This window comes from Triticum dicoccoides, chromosome 2B, assembly GCF_002162155.2.
Source record: "Triticum dicoccoides isolate Atlit2015 ecotype Zavitan chromosome 2B, WEW_v2.0, whole genome shotgun sequence".
In the NCBI taxonomy this organism is placed as follows: Eukaryota; Viridiplantae; Streptophyta; class Magnoliopsida; order Poales; family Poaceae; genus Triticum; species Triticum dicoccoides.
In genome coordinates, this window is record NC_041383.1 from 3,089,821 (window position 1) to 3,115,025 (window position 25,205).

At 40.7% G+C, this 25,205-nt stretch overlaps 1 protein-coding gene across 1 annotated transcript; it reads left to right on the forward strand.

The window, feature by feature from the left end:
• Positions 1-10,447: 10,447 nt before the first annotated feature.
• Positions 10,448-23,058, forward strand: LOC119361662 (tau-cadinol synthase-like). Its single transcript, XM_037626796.1, has 7 exons — positions 10,448-10,571; positions 14,044-14,302; positions 15,393-15,765; positions 15,908-16,126; positions 21,920-22,055; positions 22,174-22,422; positions 22,520-23,058. Exons 1-7 carry the CDS (start codon positions 10,473-10,475, stop codon positions 22,808-22,810), a joined length of 1,626 nt encoding a protein of 541 aa, XP_037482693.1. The 5' UTR covers positions 10,448-10,472; the 3' UTR covers positions 22,811-23,058.
• Positions 23,059-25,205: the final 2,147 nt, after the last annotated feature.

The following is a 25,205-nucleotide window of genomic DNA, read 5'->3' on the forward strand; positions in this document are numbered from 1 at the left end:
ATATTATGTAAATATATATATTCCAAATGGCGACTAGGTAATGAAATAAGAGATCATAGAGGTGGAATGAGTAGTTGGTTTACCCTCTTGAGCAGTTGGCAACGCCATGCATGATTGATAGGCCCATTGTGTCGTAACAGCGATCAAGAGGTCGATACAGTGCTTGGTTGGCTGATCTTGAGCAGTGGGGGACCAACTGTCTGATTTGATTGGCTGCATTATTTTTACTAATGTCGGATCTATCGTGCAATTCACAGGTATGAAGCTGTCGGTTGTTGGATCTATGATTTGGAGCTTTATTTCATGCATTTGCTCCTCACCTTTATGCCGATGTCATCTTGCAGTGCCTGATCCAGGACGAACTGTACGGACAATCCCAAGTCCGGGTCTTGCAAGGCACTTGCTTCATGGGCATCTTCCTGACTGGTCGTTTACATTAATTTACGCGGACAAATGAGGCCACTATAATTATGACAGGAAAGACATGCCAAAGCGTGTAAATGTCAGCAAAACACTTAAATAATAGAAATCCATCAATGCATGGAGACCTTTAATTGCTGAATCGCTAAATGAAGTGAGCGTAGCTACACTAAGTTAAGCACCTATGCGTTGGGAACTTTAATTGCTAAACTCTTTAATTTGATTAGCACCACATCTAAGCACATGTGCATATTGGAAGAGGCCACATAACCTAGTATCAAGAAGCCCCATGCGGTGACAACTAAGCATGTTGGTGACATGATATATGTAGTAATTAATTGAAGAAAGAGACTATGCTAATATCATAACTCATGTCAGTATCATAAGAATTGTTGTGCTACTATGTCAGATGCAAAGCAATAAATAATGTCATCCAATAAATAATGTAGGCTTGTCGTCTCCTCGGGGCTTCTCTGACTTGGACTCCAAGTCCCACGCGTGTCTTCTGTTCCAAGAAAAATCACCGGAAAAGTTTTATTCCGTTTAGACTCCGTTTGATATTCCTCTTCTGCGAAACTCAAAAACAAGGGAAAAAAACAGAAACTGGCACTGGGCTATAGGTTAATAAGTTAGTCCCAAAAATAATATAAAATATTAATGCATGTAAAACATCCAAAACAGATAATATAATAGCATGGAACAATCCAAAATTATAGATACGTTGAAGGCGTATCAAGCATCCCTAAGTAGGTAATGATAAAAACAGAAGTTTTGATGTGGAATGCTACCTGACATATTTATCAATGCAATCTCTTTTATTTGGCATGAATATTAAGATCCGTATGATTCAAAACAAAAGTTCATTGACATAAAAACAATAATACTTCAAGCATACTAGAAAGCAAATCATTAAGGTTCAAATCTTGCGGTGTGATCTCCCCTTCAAAATGACGATCCGGTAGTTGGTTTACCCTCTTGAGCAGTTGGCAACGCCATGCATGATTGATAGGCCCATTGTGTCGTAACAGCGATCAAGAGGTTCATACAGTGCTTGGTTGCACTAGTAGAAAAAGGGGCAATGGTCCAGGCCGGGTCAGCCCATTAGTCCCGGTTCAGTCCAGAACCGGGACCAATGGTGGCATTGGACCCGGTTCGTGAGCCCCGGGGGTCGGCCGGGCCACGTGGGCCATTGGTCCCGGTTCGTTTGGACCTTTTGGTCCCGGTTGGTGGGACGAACCGGGACCAATGGGCCTCGCTCCTGGCCCACCACCATGGGTCCCGGTTGGTGGGATGAACCGGGACCAAAGGCAGCCCATTAGTCCTGGTTGGTGGCATGAACCGGGACTAAAGGGTTGGTCCTCGTTGCGGTCAGAGTTTAGTCCCACCTCGCCAACCGAAGGGCGTTCACACCCGTTTATAAGCCCCTCCCTCTCTGCCTTGTTGAGCTCCTGTCAAAGTAAAAATAGATGCCCTTATACAGGGAATTTGACCTAAATTCATATTGAATTTCTCTGAAGTTAGTAGAAATTTATTATGAATTTAGGTCTAATTTTCTCTATAAGCGCATCTATGCTCATTTTTTAGTAAAGTTAATCACAACTATTTTTTCTTCTATTTATTTCTGAGTAGTTTTTTATATAGTTTTTTTTCTTTTCTGCTATATTTATTTTTTCTATTTATTTCTGAGTTGTAATAAGTCTTTAAAAATAAAAAAGAGGCGCAATGCTCGTTAATTAGCTTCAAGCCTTTCAGAATAGTGTAAACTGCACTGCACATAGCTCCGTGCAGTCTACCCTATTCCTCAAGGCTTAAAGGTAAGCAACGTGCAGGTTAGCATTGAGCCTCTTCTGCATCGTCTCTGCACTTGGGGCTTATAAACCGCTGCGAGTGCCTCTCGCTTGGCGAGGTGGGACTAAAAAACAGCTGCAAAAAGAATCAACTAAAAAACTCTTTTACCGGTTCATGGCACGAACCGGTACTAAAAGGTGCTCGTGGGGCACCAGCCTTAAAACCTGTACCAAATAAAATGCCTTTGTAACAGCCTTAGAACTGGTACTGAAGGAATCAACTAAAAAGCTTTTATAAACCTCTAGTATTATTGAAACTAAAATTACATAGAATTTTGTTACAAACTTTAATAGCAAAAAGGATTATCATAAAAGAAAATAAATAAGTAATTAGAATTCTCTTCAAAACATTAAAAGCAAAAAGAATTATCATAAAAGAAAATAAATAAGTAATTAGAATTCTGTTCAAAACATTAAAAACAAAAAGAATTATCATAAAATAACATAAATAAGTAATTAGAATTTTGTTACAAACTTTAATAGCAAAAAAATTATCATATAAAAAAATAAGTAATTAGAAAGATTATAATTAATCTGAGCTAAAAGAAAAAAATAAAAAAAGCAAAAATCGAATGAAAATAAATAATTCAAAGCAAAAAATAAAATAAATAAAATAAAAAAAAGTGTCACCTAAAGGGCTACCATGGCCTGAATACGACTAGAAACCCAACAATGGGCCAAGATTCAGGCCCGCAATAGGCCCAATAGGCCCACAGGCACATATAGTGAGTTTAGGCCCGTAAGCCTGCATTGAGAGGAGCTCGAGAGGGCAGCGGGACTGGGGCTTATAAACCACTCTTGAGCTCCCTCAGCTAGCGAGGTGGGACTAAACTTTCGTTCCGCGATGCGGGCAACACAGGGCCTTTAGTCCCAGTTGGTGGCACCAACCGGAACTAAAGGGGTGCATTGGTACCGGTTCGTGGCACCAACCGGTACCAATGCCCCCCCTTTAGTCCCGGTTGGTGCCTCCAACCGGGACCAAAGGCCTCTGCTTCCCGCCCTTTGGGCTGTTGAAAAGAGGCCTTTGGTCCCGATTGGTGGCACCAACAGGAACTAAAGGGGGGCATTGGTCCCGGTTGGTGCCACAAACCGGGACCAATGCCTTTGTTATATAAGTAGCACTTAGGAAAATTTCAGAACCGCCCATCCCCACTTCAATCTCTTCTCCGGCCTGCTCTCCCCCGATGGCGGCGAATCCATCTCCCCGGCCCGTCCTGCGCCGCCCCGTCCCATGCCGCCCTGACGCCGTCTCTGCGCCGCCCCGGCCCGCGCCGCCCCGACGTCGTCGCAGCCCCGCCCGCCCCAGCCCGCGCTGCCCCGACGTCATCGCCGCCCCGCCCGCCCCGCGCCGCACCTCGCCGTCGCCGTCGCCGTGAGCAACTAATTTAATTTGACGTTAGTAGTAGTTAATTTAGATGTGTAGTTAATTTTGTTAGATTTTTTTGTAGTTTATAGATTTTTTTGTTAGATGTGTAGTAATTTAGATGTGTAGTTTATAGATTTTTCTGTTAGATTATTTTCATATTGTGTAATTAATTTGTTCATTTTGTGTTAGATTTTTTTATGATTTTTTCTGTTGTAATTTAGATGTCAAATTTTTAGGATTTGTTTCTGTTGTAATTTAGATGTCAATTTTTTTCATATTGTGTAAGTAATTTAGATGTCAAATTTTTATGATTTTTTTCTGTTCATAGAATTTTTATGATTTTTTTCTGTTCTAATTTTGTTCATAGAATTTTAATGATTTTTTTGTTCATAGTATTTTATTTGTCAATTTATTGTGTATGTATAGGAAAATTAGTTAGAAAAATAATAGAACTATAGTTAAACTAGTTTATTTTTAGTAAGTAGTACTTTATTTTATTTATAGTAAGTGCTTCATATATAGTTGAACTAGCTAGTTGATTTAATAAACCAATTTATTTTACTATATATAGAAGTAGTTTATTTTTAATAAGTACTACTTTATTTATTTATAGTAAGTGCTTAGTAGTTGAACTAGTTGATTTAATTAATAAAACTACTTTATTTAACTATATATACAAGTAGTTCCCGCATCGACGTCGACGATGCCTATCCCGCATCCTCGTCGTCGTCGACTCGGCGGTGGTGGAGGCCTGCTTTATCAGGGCCATGTTCGGGACTTGTCTCCGCCGGGCTGGTATTGGGAGGTGCTACCTTCTGGGGGACGTAGGTTGGTGAGGAGGCAGCCCGTTGTTGACCCGATCCTTGTCTGGTGGCGGTCGCGTGGGCCAGTGACGGTGCCGAGGCTTCCAGACACCACGGAGGTGGTACGTCACTGTGTCAGCGAGGAGGACGAGCACGTCCGTCGCTACATGGTTGCGTTGGAGAGCAGGTTCGACAATACCTGGCAGGTTCTTCAGGGATCTCACTGGAGCTATGATCCTGTGATCGTTCCTTATCTTTGGGTGTCCATCGCCCGCGATGATACCTGTCGGGCGCTATGGTTCTAGCTGTATTAATTAGCGATGCCATATGTATGATAGTATTCGAGGAGTATTCGACGATGTACGGACACAAAAGATGATGTACTTTTGGTTATAATTGAATGCATGCTAATTTGAATACTACTTTATTTTACGATTTGGTTTTGCTTATTGAATGCTCATATTGAAAAAGTACTCCTACTTTGAATGCTAAAATTGAAGAGCACTCTATGCAGAAATCTAGGAGCCCCCTCCATCATCCACGCCATCATGGGGGTAGCTTCTTCTTCATTCCCGTGTGCTAGAAAATTTGTTGTAATAATGCACTCGGGAATGAAAGGAGGAGCTACGTACCATCACCGATAGTCAACCCGTGATTAATAATAATGATCTAATTTAGGTTTTTTAGTACATATATTTAATATTTGAATTATGAACTTAGGCCGGAAATGTCGTACTCGGACGATGAAAACCGCCCGGGGGAGTGCGACTGGTGCCACGACGACCGAGGTATGTGCGACGGGTTCATTGAGCTGGACGAAGATCGGCGCTTCAGCATTAAGCTCGAGGAGACCTTCGATGTTCATACGGTACACAATGATGACAATAGTTTTTTCGTAATTAAGCACGACTTCAACTATTTTAACATGTATTTTTCATCTTTTCCAATTCGACTAGCTTATCCCATGCTATGCAAGATGCTATGTCTTGGAGAGGATGGATTTTGAAGACCATGAAAGTATGGAAACCAAAAAAAATCTCCTAAGGACCCATCATGGTGTGGATTTTCAAGTAAAGTTGTACAATACTGAGAGTGTAACCCATTTTGGTTGCAAAAATTGGGAAGCACTTTGCAAGATGTATGGTTTTGATGAGGGTATGCTTGTCACCATGGATCTTGGTGATCCTACAATCCAGCAAGACAATATGGGCATTTGGGTCCTTGTGGATACACCTCTAATTCTTCCCCCATGTGAGCTTAACATAGTTATTAAGTAATTTATATTGTTTATTTCAAAATAGTTGACAGCTTGTTTCCATTGACAGCTTATTTTCATTCTTCAAAGAATGTGCGGAAAATGGTAGACAAAACCCACTACACCGATGGCTCCAAATTAACTTATAAGGAGAAAAATCATCTGATCGCATTTTGTACTGATCTTGAGAATTACAATGTCTACAATCGAACTCCTCAACATTACGGTCAATACGTGCCACTAGTGCACGTGTTGAACTACGATAACTACCATGGAGATATCCTGGTAAGATTTTTTACTATTACGACATCCCTGCATCTTTTTTTAAATACTTCTAAAACTAGTACATCATTGCTAACTACAAAGTTATTACTATGTTTTTCAACAAATAATCCCGAATGATTGTGTGCCTCATCTGATGTATACGCACGGTCGCCTTGATGTTTTGAACATACAACCAGGTTGTCCTACGAATCTCAATTGTCCATACCGGATTTCTAAAAGAAGTGGAGACATGACAATCAAAGAATGGAAAAAATGTATGAACAGTCATAAGGAGTTTCTTGCAAGCAAAAGGAGGCGAAGCGCAAGAATTGGAGATAGGATGATCTCCATTCTTCATAATGGAGAGTCAGGGTTTATATTGTTTTATGCTATTTTACCTTAAGGGTGTTTAGGTCCTACCTGATACTGATGATCATGTGCTAAGAACAATTATGTAGGGTTGGGTTCGATGACTATGAGGATGATGATCGTATGACTTGTTATTAATAACGAGTAGAAGTTGTATGATGATGCATGATTAGTAGGACTTGTTATTATATATGATGATGTATGATGCGAGCATGCATGAGTTATTATATATCAGCGGGTGAAATGAACATAGCAGTATAAGAGAGGACACTTCTCTCTATTAGCTAGCTAATAAAAACCTAAAATTAACCCCCAAAACCCCTAAACCAGCCACTTTTTTAAATAAAAAGAAAGAAAAACCTCAGCTGCTGACACATGGAAGCCTTTTGGTCCCGGTTCATGTCACCAACCGGGACCAAAGGCCCCCTTGCCTGACCTGCTCGTAGTGGCCACGTGGAGGCCATCTGTCCCGGTTCGTGTTAGAACCGGGACTAAAGGGTGGAGGCATTAGTAACGACCCTTTAGTCCCGGTTCAAGAACCGGGACTAAAGGCCCTTATGAACCAGGACAAATGCCCCCTTTTCTACTAGTGTTGGCTGATCTTGAGCAGTGGGGGACCAACTGTCAGATTTGATTGGCTGCATTATTTTTACTATTGTCGGATCTACCGTGCAATTCACAGGTATGAAGCTGTCGGTTGTTGGATCTATGATTTGGAGCTTTATTTCATGCATTTGCTCCTCACCTTTATGCCGACGTCATTTTGCAGTGTCTGATCCAGGACGAACTGTACGGACAATCCCAAGTCCGGGTCTTGCAAGGCACTTGCTTCATGGGCATCTTCCTGACTGGTCGTTTACATTAATTTACGCGGACAAAAGAAGCCACTATAATTATGACAGGAAAGACATGCCAAGCGTGTAAATGTCAGCAAAACACTTAAATAATAGAAATCCATCAATGCATGGAGACCTTTAATTGCTGAATCGCTAAATGAAGTGAGCGTAGCTACACTAAGTTAAGCACCTATGCGTTGGGGACTTTAATTGCTAAACTCTTTAATTTGATTAGCACCACATCTAAGCACATGTGCATATTGGAAGAGGCCACATAACCTAGTATCAAGAAGCCCCATGCGGTGACAACTAAGCATGTTGGTGACATGATATATGTAGTAATTAATTAAAGAAAGAGACTATGCTAATATCATAACTCATGTCAGTATCATAAGAATTGTTGTGCTACTATGTCAGATGCAAAATAATAAATAATGCCATCCAATAAATAATGTAGGCTTGTCGTCTCCTCAGGGCTTCTCTTCTACTCGTCCTGGTATACTATGCATTAGGAAGTGATTGTAGCTTAATGGTGGTGAAGTGTAGAGCAACAATACTCAGCAACGTCAAGTACAAAATATCAATAAAGAGAGTGATAACGATCAAAAGTGTAGGGATGAGGATGGATAGAATCAAATATGTAATTGCAGTAACATAGGGTGACATCAATCCAGCTCAAATTCATATACTTATGTTGGCATCTATCTTGTACGTTTTTGTACGATGTTTGTCCTAAGAACTTGCACAAGATATTTTGTCCTACCATCTCCTTTCAGCGTGGTCCTAATGTAAACTAAGGTTAATTAAGGTACTACATTCGCAAAGCACCGGAGCAAACGATTAACAATCAATGAATATATATATATAATTCTTAACTTACAATCGTTTCCTTTGATATCTAATTATTGTCACCTCAGGGTCTTCGGTTCATAAAAATAACATGTGCATATAACTTGCAGTTATGATCCAAGCACATAGATATTCGTGAAAACGCATATGGTTCATATCTGAAATCATGGATTTTGGGCCCTTGATGAGCATTAAGCATAGGAAAGTCATATGAACATAAATCTCAGAACATTGATGAAACTGGGTATCAAACCTTAAATTTTTTTGATAACTTTTACATATAAGGGATCCCATCCAAAGTTCATCAATTCCATGTGCCAAAAAAGATATCACTCGCGCATGGGTGGGGAGATGATGATGATGATGATGATGATGATGATGATGATGATGAGATGATGATGGAGAAGGAATTGGTGATGAAGATGATGAAGGTGTGAGAGATAGGAGGATGGTTGGCTGCTCGGTGAAGAAATAGGAGCGTTGGAGAGGGAACGGATAAGGATATGTGCGGTGGATTCTCTCAGGAAAAAGGAAACGTGGGTAGGACGTGCCACACAGGCGGGTGGTCAGTTATATTTAAATCTGAAACGATATTATAGAATATAATTGTTGGCAATATTTTTAGTGTATGTGAACAATCATGGTGGCTTGTTTACCTCTTGTTTTAGTAACATACTAAAAGGGGCCGTGCTATTTGGCTAACATTACCTTTTTATTGAACACATCATCCGTATCACACAGTGGTTCTCTCTATCTTAAATGCATGTGTGCAAATAAAGACAAAGTTGTCCATGTTACCAAATTTATTTCATATTTCAAAAATTCAAAAAAAATGTAGCTCTAGCTCATTCACAATCCGTTTTCACCGTTGAATCCCTGCAATGAGATGTTCAAAAGTAGATCCCATGTTGATATGTTTCGATGACTTTTTTGGTGAGTTAAAAGTTACCAGGATGTATTATATAAGTTACCACCATGTTCACACAAAAGTTACCAAGCATGAAAATAGAAAAAAATTGCCAAGTTTGAATTATTATTTTCAGGTCTAATGTTATCAACCTGTAATATAAAAGTTACCAATATTGTCCAGATGTTGTTACCGTCGAACATTATTTGAGTTGTCGGGCTACTCGTGTAGTTACCGTTTCTAAAATTAGATCTCGCTGCAACCACCAATCTAATTACATCACTACTATGGTAGTGACCGCAACCTAGGCAGCTGGTAACTTTGGTTTTCTCATCTTGGTAGTTATAGCACGTGCAGTCGGGTAAGTACACAATTGTTATATTGGTAATTGTAGCATGGGTAGCCTGATAACTATAATTTTCTCATCTTGGCAACAACAGTATGACCAACTGGTAACTATATTTTTTTTCCTGTTGGTAAGTATAGAGCGGGTAGCTGGTAACTATAGTCGTCTCATAATGGACAAGAAAAATATTGGTGTCTATAGTTATCTCATGTTGGTAACTACATAATCACTACGTTGGTAACCACATAATCCATTCTTTTCAGAAAAGAAAGAAAGAAGCTTCGTGGGCATGCTATTATGATTTTCTATTGCCGTTTTGTAATTTGGTGACCTGGATGCTTTCTGCAAAAAAAATATCTCTATCTAATGAATAAGATGTAACAATAGTACCCTAATCTGCAGAAGTAGGAACGGTTACAACCGGGTGCAAGGACCATCTTGCAGTGACTACAAGCACTGAAATGTGCCGAAGGCACACTGCAATCGCTGCTCCTGCCACACAGGAGCAGGAAAAATCTTGTTGTAATTGACACTCGGGAAGTTTTCGTACTAAGACCTCAAAGAGTTAGCGCATCAAAGCAGCAACTGTCGTTGACGAAGAAAAACATAGATTGAAAGGACCGTACCTGCAAACACACCATGACACCAACAACAACGAGCACAGTCAAATCCAGATGGGCAGGAGCCAAATGTCGGCTGGATCCGAACAGATCCGCCAGAGACTAAAGCTATCGGATCCATGTTCCCTCCATCAGCAGTAGACGCCCGTCGAAGCGAGATAAGATGGACAGGAAATTATTTTGACTATAGGATGTTATTGTCGCCTTGTCGCCCTGACCAGGAAACCAAGCATTGTCGTGACCGCGTCTATGGCCAAACCATCGACGACTCGGTAACCCTAACTACGGGGAAGACAACCAAACTACTACTACCACCAGATCCGCAGAGCACGTTTCTAATTCTGACAACGCATTCGGAGGAGACATGCTAAAAGGAAAAAAGTTATCGATTTTTTTATCATTCTGGCACAAGAAGAACAAATCGTGGATTCAATTATTTCTTGGTTTGGCAGACTATGTACAGCGTGTTATTAACATGTGTGCTATGGGTCCATAGCATAGCATAGGTCATAATTGTATATAAAGGCCAGATCATTCTTCCAACCACTACCTAAAGCAACTCTATCACAACACAGGAGCGGACAGTCCAAATGGCATCTGCTGTTACGGCCACTCCCGAGAGAGTTTGTAGCTTCGAGCCATCGGTGTGGGATGACTTCTTCATACATTACGAGCCACAACCACTCAAGGTAAAGACAATATTTTGTAAAATAAGTCCTTTGTGATATCCATACACCTTATAGTATTATAACATGGCCAACTCAACATTTTATAGTCATAACATAACACCTTATGGTATACATACCCCTTATAGTATGGTGACCGAGTGCCTATGTATTTTCATAAGCATTTGGACACAACTCAACATTTATATCACATGTATGATGTATGTCCGTTTGAGAAAGTCTGTTGATATATACCACATGAATTACATCCTTTTTTTTAATTTATCCGTGCATGTTTGATATTTATATGAGTAGCGTCCTAGCTAGCTATAGTCTCTCAGTTCACGGCCTCATGGCTGACCGCCATTTCTTTTATGATGGCTAGGATTAGTGTCTCATTTGGAAAGGGCTACTGCAACTTTTTTTTGTTTGAGAAGGAATTAAAAAAATATGATGAAGGAATTAATTTAATTTCACAACTATATTTGTTTGTATCATGGATCAACTAATTTGTATATATAGCTAACTTTTGATATATTATTCCACACAAAAAGACCTTTATTTATATATTATCATTACCATAACATAGTATGTGGCGTACGTGCAATCTAGAATTTTGGATATAAGATATCTTTGGAGAGTTTTAACAAACAGGGGGGCGGGGGGATTAAAACTTATGCTACTCCATGTGTTTTCCTATTGGGACGACACATCACCAACATGCGGACCTCACCAATTATCAAAAGAAAACATGGAGGGCATGTGATGGGAGGAGGTCGTGTTGAGGGAACATGCCACGGCGCTGGTGCTGACCTAGTACAGTGATATCATGAACATGTGACGAGGGTGAGGTGTTATTGTACTATTTCAATTTCCAAGTCAGATTCCTTATTGATCAGTCTGCAGAAAAATGTTCCATGATAATGACAGAATGATTGGACATGTGTCCTATCTTTTGTCATATTTCACAGAGTGTGTTATGATATAGGCACCGCTATGCATCAGACTACTAATAATTTACATCCCCTCAGACTAGTCGTAGATCGTTGGATCCGAAGTAGGACGGCTAGTTTAGACCTGCGTGAGATTAGCTATAGCTACTAATTGAGCTTCCACATCCCATGCGCTCCAGCGTCAGGTTAATTTCTCTCTCCAGCCGATTCTTGTTCGCTGGAGGTTGCTTCCTTGTTGCATGGTTCCTTAAATCACGCCAGGTTACCAGATTCATGCACCCATGAGATGGAAGTATTACTTGTGAGAACCAAATATACATTGATTCTTTTAGGAAATAGATCCCTAAATTCTATGGTTTAAATCCCGCAAATGGTTGTTCGATTCTGCTCCCAAGCTCCGTCCGACAATATAAGAGCATTTTTGACACTAGTAATAAATCTCCAACGTACTCCCTGATGCAAACATTTCCTCACGAGACGAAAACACTCTATGTTGACTTATGCAACAGCAGCATCTGTTGTCCTCGATGCAAACATTCTTTTTTGACCAATGACACATAGTTATTTTTGTAGTGGAAACATTTTTCACTCCCAATAAACACTTCTTCACATTGGTGGAAACATATTCCATCTGAGTCACTTCATAAAAAAATAATTAATAAAGCTTCATTCATTATCATCTGATGCCCTATATTGCTTCCAACAAAAGAAATATGTGTTTCCAAAATATAATTATTTATTACCATTATAACAGTTGTGTTTGTTTGAACAGATAATTATATTAGAATAGGCATCCAACACAATCAGAATTTTCTATCGTATAACTAGCAATAATCCTACACCTACGTAACATTGTTACGTACTCTTACTTAACTTCCTACTCCCTCCTTTCCGGTTTTTAGGGCTCAATTCAAAAATCTCACCAACCAAGGTAGATGGTGAGTGGTGGAATACTTTTTGTAGTTTGCAAAAGCATCCAATTAATGCTCTTATTTTCCTCCAAAATTATGTTTACCAATGTATTAATTGCAATGCATGCATGCATAAAGTACATGCATTGGTCAATTTTTTCTTAATACTTGCATGCAATAATTTAATGCACCTTGCAATCTAAACATGTGATGGGGAACAACCAAATTGAGCCTTATAAAATGGAAAAACTAAAATTTTGAGATAAGCCTTATAAACCGGAAAGGAGGGATTATAATCTAATTATCTCCCGCCCCTGATTTTCATGGATGGGGCCTGGGCCTTTTTTTATTCCAATTAAACCATGCCAAGTCAGCCTTCACGTAGGTTTACGTAGGTGTAGCAAAGCCCTATACCTAGGCATCTAGGCACAATGCACCATCGGCCAATGATCTAATGATGGCATGTGTCCTTCCTATGGTAGTCATGCTTCCTGCCGATAGTAGTAGTTCTTCCAATGGTGACAGTGCTTCCTTCCGATTCCGATGGTGGCCATGCTTCCTTGAGATGGTAGTACGTGTGCTTCCTTCCAATAAAGGTGGCCGTGCTTTCTTCGCTGCCAGGCCAACCAGAGGATCGGAGAGGAGCGACATGAACTGAGTGCCGCTGTAGCATGGATGCACTGTTAGCCAAGGGTCGTGCTTCTTTCAAATGGTGTGCATGCTTCCTTCGAATGGCGTGTGTCCGAGAGACGGAACGGTGTCTGTTGGGACAAACCCCGGATCAGCATCCATGCTTCCTTGTGATGGTGATCGTGCGGCCTTCCTCATCGATGATCCTCCTGCTTCCTGTTCCTGGATGAGCAGTCAAATTGTCGCATCCGCTGGTGATGACGGGCGCGGCCTCTTGAAGTTGGGATGGCGCGTCGGCGAGGTGGAATGGTGGCCGCATCGAGGAGTGAGGCGGTGCAATGGATCTGATCTGGGCGGTGACCTGGGATTGTTCGCTCCGCGGAAGTGGGTTGAAACTTGAAAGAAGGGTGCGCAATTGGTCTGACGTTTTTCTTGTATCAGACGTATGATGATAGAAAGTGTTTTCCTATGATATGTACTAGTATTAATTCTGTGTCCGATTGTCCAATCACCAACTTTAGAGTTGGTCTAAAGGACCGTACCTAAAAACAACTAAGAGTTCTACTCTACTCCTCCCATCATCGGAGGTGATGTTGGCGGGCCCTGCACGAGACGGCCGGCACAAACAAGGCCAAGCTGACAACGGATATGTCTCTTTGGCAATAACGGGCCATGCATGGAGGCCACCTTTTTGTGTGCATCACTCCTCCAGAATATCTACGTATACTTTATATCCAGAATTTGCTGGATCTATTCCTTCTTCACTGATGCCCTGATGTCTAGTGATTGGAGCTAGATACATACTGGTTTTTCTATCAAATGATCACAGAAACTAAAGATATAAAAATTTATAAATACAATGGAAATGTTGCAGAAAAGGCATCATAAAGCTCGAAATAAAATGATTAGTAATGTTCACTTCCATTTTTCTTTGTGTACATATCGTATCCCTTTTGGCTTCGGTTAATCTTAACTCATCTATGCATGCATATATGAATGCAGACATCCGAAGATTGCTTGAGGGCGAAGGCTCAAAAACTTCAGGAGGACGTACAGATGTTGTTTCAGACATTTACCAGTGTTGTGCAAAAAATGAACTTGATCGACACACTCCAACGTCTCGGAATTGATCACCTGTTTGAAGATCAGATCAACACAACGATGAATGAAATCCACAAGAAGGAATTCGACAGTTGTAGCCTATATGATGTTGCTCTTCGCTTCCGCTTGCTTCGAGAGCGTGGCCTTTGGGTGTCTCCAGGTACCCGTTAACAATTCATGCATGTGGTATATCGAGGAGTGGGAGTACATATTCCTTATACATGATTGCATTGAAGTGAGCCCGAGCGCATAATACTAATTCTATGCTCCTGCTAGACAGCACAAGCTAGCCTGACCAGCGCTCCTCCCATCTTGTGGTAAAAATTTAGTAATATTATAGCTAGTTATGACTAATGCATGAGCAAGGAATCAATGATAAAAACATAGACTTCGCAAGGTAAAAAAGGCGCACATGATTTGCTAGGTAGCAAAAGAATCCAACTAGTTACCACTAATGCATAGGCAAGAAATCAATCGTAAAAAGATAGGCTCTTCAACTTGAAAAGGCCACGTGATGGGTGGGGTAGAGACTCAACTCGTGAATGATACTTGTAGTAATTGTGATGTACATGTTTAGTACTCCCTCCGTTCAAAATTCTTGTCTTAGATTCGTCTAGATATGGATGTATCTAATACTAAGACGTTACTTGATACATCCGTATTCAGACAAATCTAAGACAAAAAATTTGGGACGGAGGGGGTAGCAGAATATCACAGTTTTGTGACCACAAACTGAGCTCAGGTCGATGTGCTGGTGGAGTCCTCCCATAGGAATATGTCTTCCCCGCATTGTACCTTTTCTTGTTGAGCCAGTTCTGGCTCCGGCAGATATAGAATGGAAGAAAAGTCCGTATGGTTTAAGATATCAAAAAATTACATGGTAGTACAAGATAAGATAACGGCACTGCCTTAAAGATGTGCTTGATCAAGTTCGTAAGACAATATCATGACTAGCAATTTGGCATTGTCTTCAGAAAATACAAAGCATTACTAGTCCTTTTATATGATTAATTAAGTATCATATTTCTCCCTGGCTAACTACTTGACTACTAATATTATATTTTTGCTGTCGAGCACGGATTAATTATATTCTGCACCTGCGTGTAATGTAGAAATAAATGTATGTACATTAAAAAAATGGGCCACAGGTAATGAATTAATTTATTTATGTGCTTTTCCCAAACTAACCTACTTTGTAAATAAGTTAATAAGTACACCCCAACCCATGTCGTTATGTCTTATATATGCAGATGTATTCAGTAAGTTCAAGGGCAAAGATGGGAGATTGAACAGGGATATAATTAGTGAACCAATGGGATTATTGAGTTTATACAACGCAGCTTACCTATCGATCCCTGGTGAATCGGAACTCGATGAAGCCATCGTTTTCGCACGCCATCATCTCGAATCCATGAGGGGCAGCATTAATTACCCTTTTTCTGAACAAGTCAAACGGAACCTTGAGATACCACTACCAAGGACTTTGAAGAGGCTTGATGCGCCATATTACATTGCAGAGTACCAACAAGAGAAAGCATACAACCCGTCTATATTGGAACTTGCAAAGCTCGACTTTAATCTTCTGCAGCGGCTTCACCAAGAGGAACTTAAGGCTTTCTGCCGGTACGTGTTGGACATATAACTCTCTATCATGGCTTGTTGTACATGGGCTTAGTTATATCTAGATTCTAACTCTGATCTTGATTGATCATATTGGGATATATTGAAATATAAGTTAACTATATCTTATCAATGTTGATTTTAGGTGGGGAAGTGATCTATATGAAGAAGTGAGACTAACCTACTCTCGGCATCGTATTGTTGAATGCTATTTCTGGTCCTATACGGAGTACTATGAACGACATTATGGAGATGCAAGAATAATCCTTGCCAAGTTACTTGTTCTGGCAACCCTATTAGATGACACTTTCGATATGCATGCTACATTAGAAGAGGGCCGAAAGCTCAATGAAGCAATACAAAGGTAGGCAATGCTCTCTTGGGTGATAACCCTCTCCTGATTTTAACAAAATCTTATATTAATCTCATCAACACATCAAATTGATAAAACATGCATGTTGGATATAAAAGGAACACAGAGTGGGTAAGGCAGATGGGTCACGGTGCATAGATAAGACACCATCCATGACGTGGGACACTTGTGCCACCTGCTCCAGCTACACACATCATGTGGCCACCAGTTGTTCGCCATAGACCAAGTATTGAGACAATGTATGCATAAGAACAAAACATGCAATGGAGATTTTTTGTTTTAGGGGTAAAGCTAAGTTTTATTGATCATAAACCACATAAATTTGAACGTACGGATTAGATGCAATCTAGACGATGCACTATACAAAATATAGCTGCAACCATTAAGCAAATTTAATAGTCTCATCCCACGATAAAACTAACAATTTGTAATATCATTCTTATGTCCTTTATTAGTTTATCCTTGGTAAGAATGATTCCTTTTCTCAATTATTACATAGAAAAGAAATTAATCTTTCAATGGTACTTTGATATTCTTTTTCAGAGCTATCTGTTCATTGCAGAGACATATCTAGAGTTCTAGGCTACCCATTCTGGTGAAAGTCCTAATGAAAATTCATCTTGTCCTTATGATAAGTTAATTATGTTAAAAAGTTGTGGCACCATATGACTACCTTAATGGTATCAAGGTACCTCCATGTAGAGGGGCATGATGGGCACCGAATAGACAAGACAACCCTACCGCTACTACTCCACATAAACTATAAACTAACTACTGATGGGCACTTAAACCACTATGTTGATAGGGGTGCATCAGTGACTGTTGACTGCTGGGGTGCCCATTGATGGAGACTAGGTAACACTAACAATCACTGCATGGGGGGGAGGGGCCTTTGGTGGTGAGCTTTACTAGTAACATGCATATTGTGCCAATCAATCAATGGTACAAGCCGATCGAAAGCACTCATGTTTATCGACTAAATGTTTTTTGTCCCTTCCTTACTAAATGTCCGCTTCCTGGCTCCTCCCTCTTTGCCGGCCGTTTAAGTAGATAGTAGGCCCCCCTTGGCCCTGTTGGGGAACGTAGCAGAAATTCAAAATTTTCTACGCATCACCAAGATCAATCTATGGAGATTCTAGCAACAAGAGAGGGAGAGGATGAGCATCTTCATACCTTTGAAGATCGCTAAGAGGAAGTGTTAGAAGAACACGGATGATGGAGTCGTACTCGCGGCGATTCAAATCGCCGAAGACCCGATCTAGCGCCGAACGGACGGCGCCTCCGTGTTCAACACACGTACAACCCGGGGATGTCTCCTCCTTCTTGATCCAGCAAGGGGAGAGGAGAAGTTGAGGGAGAACTCCTACAGCACGACGGCGTGGTGGTGGTGGAGCTCGTGGTTCTCCAGTAGGGCTTCGCCAAGCACTACAGAGGAGGAGGAGGTGTTGGAGGAGGGAGAGGGCTGCGCCAGGGGAAGGGTGCGGTTGCCCTCTCTCTGCCTCACTATATATAGGGGGAACGGGGTGGAGGAGGTGCCCTAGGGTTCCCTAGGGGATGGGTGGCGGCCACAGGGGAAACCCTAGATGGGTTTGGGCGCCCCCACCCCTAGGAAACTTGCCCCCCAAGCCGGGAGGGGCGGCTGCCCTAGGGGAGGCGCCCCCACCTCTCCAGGTTACGTGAGAGGGGTTGGGAGGGGTGCACAGCCCCTTAGTGGGCTGGTGTGCCCACTCCCCTTGGCCCATAAGGCCCCCCAATGCTTGTCGGGACCTCCGAAACACCTTTCAGTCACGCTGGTCGTCACCCGGTACTCCCAGAACAATTCCGGACTCCAATACCCTTCGTCCAATATATCGATCTTCACCTCCGGACCATTCCGGAGTTCCTCGTCATGTCTGGGATCTCATCCAGGACTCCGAACAACCTTCGGTAACCACATACTATTTCCCATAACAACTCTAGCGTCACCGAACCTTAAGTGTGTAGACCCTACGGGTTCGGGAACCATGTAGACATGACCGAGACAGTTCTCCAGCCAATAACCAACAGCGGGATCTGATTACCCATGTTGACTCCCACATGTTCCACGATGATCTCATCGGATGAACCACGATGTCGGGGATTCAATCAATCCCGTATACAATTCCCTTTGTCAATCGCTATGTTACTTGCCCGAGATTCGATCGTTGGTATCCCAATACCTCGTTCAATCTCGTTACCGGCAAGTCATTTTACTCGCTCCGTAATGCATGATCCCGTGACTAACTACTTAGTCACATTGAGCTCATTATGATGATGCATTACAGAGTGGGCCCAGAGATACCTCTCCGTCATACGGAGTGACAAATCCCAGTCTCGATTCGTGCCAATCCAACAGACACTTTCGGAGATACCTGTAGTGCACCTTTATAGCCACCCAGTTACGTTGTGACGTTTGGTACACCCAAAGCATTCCTACGGTATCCGGGAATTGCACAATCTCATGGTCTAAGGAAATGATACTTGACATTAGAAAAGCTCTTAGCAAACGAACTACACGATCTTGTGCTATGCTTAGGATTGGGTCTTGTCCATCACATCATTCTCCTAATGATGTGATCCCGTTATCAATGACATCCAATGTCCATGGTCAGGAAACCATAACCATCTATTGATCAACGAGCTAGTCAACTAGAGGCTCACTAGGGACATGTTGTGGTATATGTATTCACACATGTATTACGGTTTTCAGTTAATACAATTATAGCATGAACAATAGACAATTAGCATGATCAAGGAAATACAATAATAACCATTTTATTATTGACTCTAGGGCATATTTCCAACAGGCCCCGCAACCAAGAGTCACTTGTCGAAAGTTGGCCAGGAAGACAATAACTAAGCTTTACCCCGTGGTTTTTCCCTTGGATTATTAGTTTATGATTTTTTTAAAAATTCAATCATCATTCATAATAAAGTGCACATATTTGATGATTTGATCTAGAACAATTGTGTTACACAAATGAACGTTGCATCACACAATCATTCATTACATGTGTTTGTTTGACTAGCATGATTTTTCATCAATCTCTCTTATTATTGAACTAAATGATTACAGCCATGCCTCCCTATAGGTGTGTGTTCTTAGGAATGAAAGTTCATTAAAAAAAGAAGTAGACAATGATAAGAAGGCCTCAAGAAAATCAATGTCGTCCACAAAGTCATAATTTAGCACCTCTTGCATCCCCCCCCCCCCCCTGTTGTTCCCTGAAGTCTCAGAATAAAGGGAAGCACAAATCAGAAGCTAGGGTACCTACTTCAATCATGTAGGGATTCATGAACAATCTTTCCAATCTATCTATGTAGCTAGCATACCTATCATACTAACCTACCGCTAGATTCTTCACTTCCCTCCTCATGTTGGCCCGTGCCCGCCAAATGCAAATTCCAGTATATTGTTGCTTCCTTCGATGAATCCAAGACATGGGATTGGATGAACAAAACACATCCAAATGATTGGTCGACTATCGATCGTCACTACATATGATCCAATCATCATCCAAAATTGTCATCAGTGGTGTACGTAGTACTTTGGCTTGTCTAGCTTGGTGCTTGCTGCAAGTTTCAAGTACATTTTTAACTGTTGTGTCGTGGGAGTCTAGGACAAAGCGGAAATTGACCAACTTGGTTGATAGGAAAATAGAAATCTGGTCGAGTTAGAGCAACATACTTAAGGTCCCCTACAAGGTTGTGATAGTTTCAAATATCATTAGAGATATGATTCCTCACATCCTATGATAGTTATATGATTAGTTTATAAATGTGGAGTGGTCGCTGGTGTTAGTTCGGTAGGTTGCCGTGTAGCTTGGAAAGTTTCCATGTATGATGCCCTGATCATGTATGAGTAGTACAAGCTCGTTTAGGAATTAGGAATTAGTGTACGGGTAAAACCCGGTTAGGATTTGACTGTCCATGTTGTACTTAGACCATCTAGTTGGAGTCCGCTTGCTAGCCAGGTCGATGCATATAGCTCTCTCCTTCAATGGCATGTGTTGGTATGACATTGGGGATAATAATGGATATATTGTTGCGAAGTGAGAACAATAGCACCACTACTTCACCTATGAAGATTTGGAGCTCCGCAAAATACTTGATAGCAATTGAAGATTGAAGTCCATGAAGAAAAATGCAGATAGCCCGCTCAGGAGAACCACTTATAATAGATAAACATGAATATGATGCACACATATTAGTTAAACATAATCAGATATGAGTTCACCTTTGACTGGATGAACTAAGTTCTTCTAGGTTGTAAATTATAGAAATACCATGGATGCGGGGCATTACTTGATTCCATAGATCAATGTGGAGAATCCTCCAAGCTAGCAGGTTGACAACATAGAAATTTGCTTCCAGAACTCCATGAATCAATGCACTAGAACATCCAATTATTCAAGTCACTAGCATCAGGACATAGAAAGAAAAAGAACCAATCGAACAACTTCTGGCTTCATGAGTGGACTGAAGGTGTCCTCGTCATTCACACATAACATTTTTTTGAACCCATTCACAATAAGATGAGGTTTGAGTCAATTTACATGGCCATTTGCCTTGCATATGTACTCTTCAATGTTGCAAAGATGGGATGAGATAACATATATGATCACACACAATCTTAATACCCAGTTTGTGTCGATGATGTTAATACACTAAGGGGGAGTTGACAAGGCATTGATCTCTCCGTTTTCAGTAGGGCCACTCGACATTCATGGCATTCTTCCATTCCGGATGTTACAAGGGATCCTCAATATCATATATTCTCTATAAATACTAAATAGTTATAAATACCATATTATGTGTATCATATAATGATTTATTTATACATGAATACAAGGTGATCTTGTTAAACACCTGTAGCATATTGCACAAGGCAAGGACTCTTTATCGTATAAAGAAGGCACCACGTGGAATCCACAGTTCATTCTAAGTTAGGGATCTCTTTCCTTAGGCATGTGTCGCCTACAAGCCGAACTCAAAGAAGATCAAGTCTTAACGTCCAAGACAAGGTTCATATGTAAGGACATGGAGGCCATTGTGAAACGCACGCAACTCATACCACTCAAGTTGCATGCAATATCAATTTTGAGGAGCACCATCGCAGGTAGTTTAGATATCATCTACATTAGCTTCCACCAAGGATTGTAGTATAAAGATTACAAGGTAGGATGTAGGACTCTTTACCCATCTTGGCTGGGGTGTCTGAACCTGGGCACATCATGTGACTTCTTGCCAATTTGTTGAAGTCCTTCAGTGGGGTATATGCATCACCTACTCACCGTACTTTCAGCTTGTACTATATATATTCTCGCACGCAAGATTGGCCAAATTTCATCGTGGACATTCAAGCAACTCCGTCGATCGCTCAAATCTTTGCTTGTTGCGAAGGGGTTGGGAGAGCTACTTCATAAGTCAGCTATCCCAAGGATGACATCACAAATGTGATATCTTAAAGAAATTGAAAACCCATGTGGTGACGGGTATTTGGCTGTGCTCCATTTGAAACGCATCATCTCACACTTCCTTGGGGTAGTCCATCCTTTGTGAGATGACTCCCCTGCAGTGGACCAAAGTAGTTTTTGTAATAGTAATCATCTCATAATAAGTTATATACTCCCTTCGTCCCGAATTAATTGTCATAGCATTATGTACATCCGTATCTAGACAAATCTAAAACAATTAATTTGGGACGGGGGTAATATGTATCATCCATGTGGCCGAAGCTAATTAAGCTAACTGGCATATATGTAGATGGGATGAGAGTGCTATTCCTCTTTTACCAGAGTACTTGAAAAGGTACTTTGTAAGGTTGATGAATACTTTCAAAGAGTTTGAGGATGAAGTGAAGCCAGATCACAAGTACCGTGTTGCTTACAGTACCAAAGCGGTACGTGTATCTGTCATTTCTACAGCAATTTTTCAGAATCATATTAATTAATTCTCTTAATATATAATATAACCTAAAATTTCTCCTGCTCATATGTATGTACGCATGCTGCATGCAGTTCCAAAATTTGTGCAAGCACTATCAACAGGAATCTGAATGGTTTCATAGCAGTCACATACCAAGTTTTGAAGATCACGTCAAATGCTCGATCATCTCCGCTGGTACTCCGACACTATTTGTCGGTTCACTTGTGGGTATGGGTGACGAAGCATCAAAGGAAGCATTCGAGTGGGCCATCGGTTGTACCGATGCTGTAAGGGCTTGTGCTGAGGTGGCACGTTTCATGGATGACTTGGCTTCGTTTAAGGTATAGTAATAGTATATGGCTTGATTATATTCAAATGTTCTTTAATTTGTATGATAAAACAGATGGAGTAACTAGTTGTTTTTGTCCTTGTTCACAGCATGGGAAGAACAAATTTGATGTGGCTAGCTCCATCGAAAGCTACATCAACCAGCATCATTGCACGGATGAGGTAGCTATGGACGTGTTGGATAATCTGGTCGAAGATGCATGGAAAACTACCAATCAGGCACGATTTGACCGTGGTGCGCTGCTCCCGCTTGTGAACCGAGCTGCGAACTTCACCAAGAGCATGACCTTGTTGTTCCGTAACAAATGTGACCGCTACACATTCAGTCGTGGCAACAAAGACAGGATCCAGCAGCAGTTCGTACACCCTATCCCCCTCTAGTTGGTCAACATGCACACATGGGATCTCTCGGACACATTAAATTTATGGATATGACCCTAATTTCTATGTATTTTCAGTTTGCAAATAAGCACACCTCGTATTTATGTTCTTGAAATTTGTAACTTGGCTTGTACTTCCAAATTCCAAATAAGTACACATGTATGTACTTGTATGAATTGTTGTGATATCTTCCATATGCATATTTCAGGATATTGAATGGCTGAAATAAACTGAATCTTTCTGGTAAATTACTTGTATGAATAATGTGTTGTTGGTGCATGTTCATTTGATTCGCTCATGAGTAAATATTTGAAGTACAAACATATGACACTTACATGGTCTTGTGCTCAAACTGAATTGTATTTGTCCGGTGTGATCTTTCCGTGCACATGAAGCTTGATGAGCTAGAAGCACACCAATAGAGCTAGAGGCAAAGACTAAAACTTTTGTGTGGTGATCATTTCAGTCCTTCATACTCAGTCTTGCCGGTCATGCACTAGAAGTCTAGAAATGATCATGTCATGTTCCATATAACTTGGTATTTATATATGTCTCGTGTTGTGCATGGGATGCCCCCAGTTCGACATAGTACTAGTACTAGCATATTTGTACATGTGATGGTGGGGGAGACTAGTATAGGATCTGGCCTTTAAGTGACATCAATCTTTTTGAAGACACAAAACATGTTCAAACATTATGAAAATATTTGCAGACACATGTCCATGTTTGATGTACAACCTCAAAAAGTTTCAGCTCCTAATTCAAACTACACTTAAAGAACCAAAAAAGACAAAATTGGATGTGAATAGTGGCAAATACTATTCACCCAAAGCTGACACTATTCATATTCGAATTTGTCTTTGTTGAATCTCTAATTGTAGATCGAGTTTTGAGCTGATTTGTTTTGGAGTTGTAGACATACCCTGCAGGCATGTTGTCTAGAAAAATCAGAATTTTTTGAATTGCCTAAATATGAAATTTTGGAGTTGATCCTACGATCTCACTAAGGGCCAGATCCTATACTAGTCTTCCTCGGTCTAGTTTGATATGTACTCCCTCCGGCACTTTGTACTGTACAAAGTTGAGTAACTTATTTTAGGACGGACGGGTACTTGAATATGTGTGGCTCGGATGGTTCATTTTGAATGTACTCAAATAGTTGTTGCTGGGATTGTCCACTTTGACATGTACCCAAATTTTGCCATGTACTTGAACAGGATGGCCTAATGTTCTCATGTACTCAAAATTTTCTCATAATGTACAGTTTTCTTGCATAATTGGTGATATAAAAGAAGCCAAGTACTTCAAAACACATGCATATATGTGTGCAAAGAGGGCATCAATGTTGTCAAGATTTTAGAACTCTTATTTACCAAGGACAAAACAATTAAAATGAGAAACTTGAGATTTACTTCAACAGTATTTCAGGGGGCGTTTCCTGATATGTACATTGGCCTGGGATGGCTCCATGCTCATCTCAGCCATCCATGTCAGATCCTATGATTCTGATAGTTTTCTTTTCTATATTTGCACAAGTCCAGATTCTATTGCAGTTGGCCCCACGCACAGCTAACAACGAAATTATTTTGGAATAGAAGATGAGAAACGGAATACTAAGCCAGAACATTCTTATAGAATATCAAAAGCACGCATCACTTTCCTGCAAACAAAAGCTGCAGGCACACAACAAAACAGAAAATAACACAGGTAACATGTACATCAAGAAGTTTTTTTTTTCTTCAAGAAAGACACCCATAGGGCATCTTAGAACTGATAATTATTATCCAGGAGAACAGCCAATACAATGGGAAGACAATTGGAGGCAGAATGACCAGTAAAAAAAATTACAATGGAAATCGTACTAGTCCTCTCCTCCGATTGATTGCCGCTCACACTGAACATCAAGAAGTTGACAACGAATGAATTATCAATTTTGGCCTGTAACAAGATTTGAATTATTATTATTGTTTTTGCCTCTCACATAGATCTTTGCTAAGTTACTTTCGTTGTTGTTGCTGCTACAATCACTACAAAACTGCTATTATTATTGTTTTGTTGTTGTTGCTACTGTTACTATTGCTATCAAACTATCATACTACTGTGTTACTAAACACTTTGTCGCAGATATTTAATTCTCCAGGTGTGGTCGAATTGACAACTCAACTGCGAATACTCATAAATATTTTTTGGCTCGCTTATGTCGAATCAATAAATTTGGGTGAAATACTATCCTTGAAGACTGTCGTGATCCACTATACTTGTGTGTTATCATGAAACGCGATCAACCTTCTAGTTACTACTATGTGTGATTTGGCAAAGCCATGTTCTGGTTCTTATTGAACAATGTGTTCTGATCGCTAAATTTGTGTGTGTGTGTGTGTGTGTGTGTGTGTGT

Excerpts from the sequence above, each read along its gene's own strand:
- LOC119361662 (XM_037626796.1), top strand. The coding sequence starts at position 10,473 with ATGGCATCTGCTGTTACGGCCACTCCCGAGAGAGTTTGTAGCTTCGAG. Across the intron at positions 15,766-15,907 it reads GAACTTAAGGCTTTCTGCCG|GTGGGGAAGTGATCTATATG; the intron begins GTACGTGTTGGA and ends TGTTGATTTTAG. Across the intron at positions 16,127-21,919 it reads CTCAATGAAGCAATACAAAG|ATGGGATGAGAGTGCTATTC; the intron begins GTAGGCAATGCT and ends GCATATATGTAG.